This window comes from Fukomys damarensis, unplaced genomic scaffold (genome assembly GCF_012274545.1).
Source record: "Fukomys damarensis isolate Sample0158 unplaced genomic scaffold, DMR_v1.0_HiC HiC_scaffold_23, whole genome shotgun sequence".
NCBI lineage: Eukaryota > Metazoa > Chordata > Mammalia > Rodentia > Bathyergidae > Fukomys > Fukomys damarensis.
This window is the reverse complement of record NW_022900935.1, coordinates 58,809,864-58,814,403: the sequence shown is the minus strand read 5'-3', so window position 1 is coordinate 58,814,403 and position 4,540 is coordinate 58,809,864. Positions and strand designations below refer to the sequence as shown.

General features: G+C 61.4%; 1 protein-coding gene across 1 annotated transcript; it reads left to right on the top strand.

The window, feature by feature from the left end:
* The first annotated feature begins 1,612 nt into the window (after nucleotides 1–1,612).
* LOC117287324 (glutamate receptor ionotropic, NMDA 2C-like) lies at nucleotides 1,613–4,531 on the top strand. The gene is made up of 2 exons (XM_033767422.1): nucleotides 1,613–4,172; nucleotides 4,448–4,531. Exons 1-2 carry the CDS (start codon nucleotides 3,678–3,680, stop codon nucleotides 4,529–4,531), a joined length of 579 nt encoding a protein of 192 aa, XP_033623313.1. The 5' UTR covers nucleotides 1,613–3,677.
* Nucleotides 4,532–4,540: the final 9 nt, after the last annotated feature.

Below are 4,540 nucleotides of genomic sequence, written 5' to 3'. Positions count from 1 at the left end.
GCCAGCCCGGAGCGCCAACTTCGTCGCCAACTTGGGGCTGGTCCGGGGCGCCGCGCAGGAAAGAACGCCTCAGACAGACGCGGGGCACCCAGGGAGAGTGGCCCGCGCACGGAGCCAGGGGAGGGGACCCGGGGACCTGGGCCTTTGGGAACCCGGCCTGGGCTTTGGACCCCGGTGGGTGGAGGAGAGGAGGCGGGGAAGAGAGGCCGGGAGATAGACTCGCAGCGGACACGCGGGAAGGACGCGGCGAAGCGCCCGCCCAAGACGTTTGTCCCCTGGGTCGCCTAGTCCTCCTCCCCTTCGCGTGGCGGAGCGACACTGCTGGGCAGGGGGCGGCGCGGGGCCGCGGGAGTCTGGACTGCCGGTTCCCCGGGCAGCCGGGTCCCCAACTGTTGCTGTTGGAAGCTTCTGGGATAAAGAGCGGGCCGGGCCTCGACCTGGAGCTGGGGCTGGGCTCTACCCGAGCGTGGGCGGCTGGAGAGGGCGCGCAGCCAGAGGGCGAAAGGGGGCTGTGTCAGTGCCGGGATCCCGGTGCCCTGGTTCCCCGGTGTTCTCTCGGCACCTGCGGCTCACACCTGCCGTTCAGACCCCTGCCACAGCTAGTGAGTCCCCCAGGCCCTCCCCTCCCGGCTCCCATTCCTCTCAAAGCCTCGGAAAAGGATCCCGCCTCTGGCCTCAGGGGATCAAGGTGGGCTTCTGGGATCTTCCAGAGGTTTCTCCACGCCCGGGACCCAGGCTCCGAGGGCTGGAGAGGAGGGATGGGCTGAGTGGGCTGGGGACCCCTGAGCCACTGGTGCCCTGGGCCTGGCACCCCGGGTCACCCTGGTTTCCTAGCTTGGACCAGGGTCCCCGATGGTTGGGAGCAGAAGCTGGCATCTTCTGCTGCCAAGGGTGTTTTATATCAAGGCCTCGGTGGGCAGGACTGGGATACGACAGTAAAGGTAGCCCTGCAACCTGAAATCCCCGAGGGTGCTCCTGGCGACCCTTTGAAGTCCCTGCTGTGTGAACGAGGGGTGAATTCCAGATGGGCCTAATGCTTGCCCCCATTGTCCACCGTGTTTCCCAGCCCTGCTCGCCCTCCGGGACTTCTGATCCTGTCCCCCAGCCCTTGGATGGTGGCCCCGTCCTGACTCGAACACAGACACCCGGCCACGGGAAAATCGAGGAACGCTTATCTGGACAGGGTGGATATATTTTGGAGCCGATCCAGGACCTGGTGGAGGTGGCTCTGAGCCTGTTCCTAAACTCGGAAGAATAAGAGCGGGAAAGGGACAGGTAGGCAGGAAACTGCACTCCTGGATTCGCTCCTACACGAGGGTATCCTGCGCGGAGACTTGGCTTGCAGCGTCTCCTGCTAGGTGAGCTCGGCTAGGCTGCAGCGGTCCGCATCGCGCATCGCGAGTGTCCTTGAGCCGCGGGTGACGGTGGCTTTCGCCGTTCGCGCCCCCTCCTCCCGCCGGGGCAGCCTGATGCCACGTTCCCTATGAATTATTTATCGCCGGCCTAAAAATACCCCGAACTTCACAGCCCGAGTGTAAGAGATTCCTGCGGAGGGGAGGGGGCCCGAGCGGGATCCGCCGGAGCGGGGGCAGTTAGTCTTGGAGTCCTTGAGCCGCGGGTGACGGTGGCTTTCGCCGTTCGCGCCCCCTCCTCCCGCCGGGGCAGCCTGATGCCACGTTCCCTATGAATTATTTATCGCCGGCCTAAAAATACCCCGAACTTCACAGCCCGAGTGTAAGAGATTCCTGCGGAGGGGAGGGGGCCCGAGCGGGATCCGCCGGAGCGGGGGCAGTTAGTCTTGGAGGAGCCAGAACTCGGGGCCCCCACATATGGGGCAAGATGGAGGGGCAGTGTCTCTCCTAGCGTCTGGGTTCAGGTTTTAGCCAGGCAGGGGAGAGGGAGGAAGGGAGGGAGACCCGACGGCAGGGGAGGGGCCACTTGTTAAGGGCAGTGGTCCAGGGCCTCTGCTCGGGAGTCTCTCACCAAGGGACAGGGGTGGCCCCTGGGTCCAGAGCTCCAGATCTGGGAGAGGTGATGCATCAGTGTCCTGTATTTGAGGAGCCTGCCAGAGATGTGGGGAGCTCCCGGGGGACAGAAGGGTCCTAAGTGTGTGGAGGCCTGAGGCCCTTTAGTATGCAGTGTTCCTGGGGACTGACCACTGTGACCCTCTCCCTTAGTCTTTTTGGGACCCAGGTGTTTAACAAACATTTCTATAATGGCCACTTGTGAAGGAAAGGAGGCCAGAGTGGGTGAGCAGAGGGCTCTAAGACAACGTCACTGCTCTCAAGGAGCTCCAGTCCGGTGAGGGAGGGGACATCTTGCTGGGTAACTTCCTGCCACATGGCACAGTGGAGAGGTCACTGCAGGAGTCCAGCTTATAGTTCCCAGGGTGTGGTACTGGGGACAGAGCTGGTCAAGGCAGGAGCCTAGGCAGGTTGGACTCTAGAGGACAGTAGAATTTTGTTAGGAAGAGAGTGATCCAGCCAGGGGAAAGATAGGATCCAGGCTCTACAGGGACAGTGGGCCTGTGTGGTCCCTGGCTGGGCAGGGCTGGAGGTCCGTGAAAGAGAAGACAGTAGGTTGGAGCCGAGTGGGGGCCCTGTACCTGAGACTAAGGTGTCCGGACTTCATTATGGGCATCAGGGAGCAGCTGTCCTGCTTGTGGGGGGGCACTCAGGGGCAGAGGAAAGTTTCAGCAGCCCAGTGGGAAAGGAGGCTGGGCAGGAGGGAGGTCAGATGAGACGGAGGAGGCCAGGGGAAGGAGTGGCTGGGCCAGGGGCTGCATGCCACCTGGTGACCTAGTGAGACTCAAGTCTCTCTCTCCCTCCTTCCTGTAGTGGGGACTGAGCCACATCCCCAGCTCTTTTTATCGATTTATTTTATTCTCTGATGTTAGGTTAGAAAGATCCCAGTACCAGTGATGGACTGGGAGTCAGCTCAGGGTTCCACGTGCTCCGAGCCCTAGGCAGGTTGGGGCTGCCTCACTGCTGGGGAGAGCTGCTCCTAACTGAGCCAGTGGGAAGGGTCGTGGTGGTGATATCCAGTGCCGAGGAGGACGCAGGACAGTGTCTGCCGGGTTGAGCCATACAGGGGAGAGTCCCGGGGTTGGCTCTGTGGCATATGTTCTGGTGAGGGACAGATAGAAGATCCCGTTTCAACTGTAGAGGGGGCTGGGTGGGTGTGGACTGTCACAGTGCTCCCTTCCTTCATCTAGCTGAGGGGCTGTCACCCACAGGAAAGCAGGGAGTCTCTGCTGTGAGATAGAGCCTGTGATTAGCTCAGGCAAGAAAACCTGGCTCAGAGGGGCTGGGTGACTGCCCCAAGAGCCACACAGGTGCTCTATCAGATCTGGGACTTGCATTCAGGTCTGTCTGACCTTGAACACCGTGACACACACCACACCTTGCATGCAATGCACTTGAACACCTTGCTGGCATGTTCAGTGCCCCAGCCTGGAAGGCTGGGTTTCGCAAGGCTGGGCCTTTCTCACTGAACATGCTGTTAATGGTAGAATGGGGGGCGGTGAGCCGCTGTCCTGGCCCCCATTCTCCCCCAGCCCTTGCCCCTCCACTGACTTGGGGGCACTCAGCTAACCTGTCTCTTTCTCTGTCTCTGTGTCTGTCTGCACTTCTCTTTGTGGAGGGAGGTGTCTTCCCCTTCCCTGTCCCTGTCTGGATATGTGTCCTCTGCCCCTCACCCTCATCTCTTGTTTGTTTGTCCATCTGCCTCTCTCCGTGCCTATCCTGGTGTTTCTACAGGACCCTCCAGTGGACATGGGTAGGGCCCTGGGGCCAGCCCTGCTGCTTGCCTCGCTCCTGGGTGCCTGGGCAAGGCCGGGCCCAGGGCAAGGTGACCAGACTGTGACAGTGGCTGTGGTATTTGGTAGCTCAGGGCCACCACAGGCCCAGGCCCGCACCCGCTTCACCCCCCAGAGCTTCCTGGACCTGCCCTTGAACATCCAGCCACTCACTGTGGGAGTCAACAACACCAACCCCAGCAGCCTCCTCACCCACGTCTGTGGACTCCTGGGTGCTTCCCGTGTCCACGGCATCGTCTTTGAGGACAACGTGGGCACTGAGGCAGTGGCCCAGCTCCTGGACTTCGTCTCCTCCCAGACTCACGTGCCCATCCTCAGCATCAGCGGGGGCTCTGCTGTGGTCCTTACCCCCAAGGTGCCTATCCAAAATCATGTCCCCACCTCCCTTGGCCTCAGAAATGGGCAGGGACTTGGGGTCAAGGCTGAGACCTAGGGAGTGGCTTGGGGTTGGGAAGCTGGGACTGGGTGGGACTAGCAGGGAGGTGGAGTTGAAGGTGTGACATGGGAGGGTATGGGAGCATGTTCCCAGGGCCCAGGAGACCGACTTTCTGGGCTGCTGTGGAATTTGTCTGTGGGATGCACCCCATACCACTGCTGCAGTGGCCAGGGCCCTACCTTCTGCTTCTCCAGGCCTCCTCAGATGGTCGGGCTGCGGACCAGGGATACAGGGTCCACTGGGGATGTGATCTGATGCCGGGCCTTTTGCGCAATTAAAATCCATCG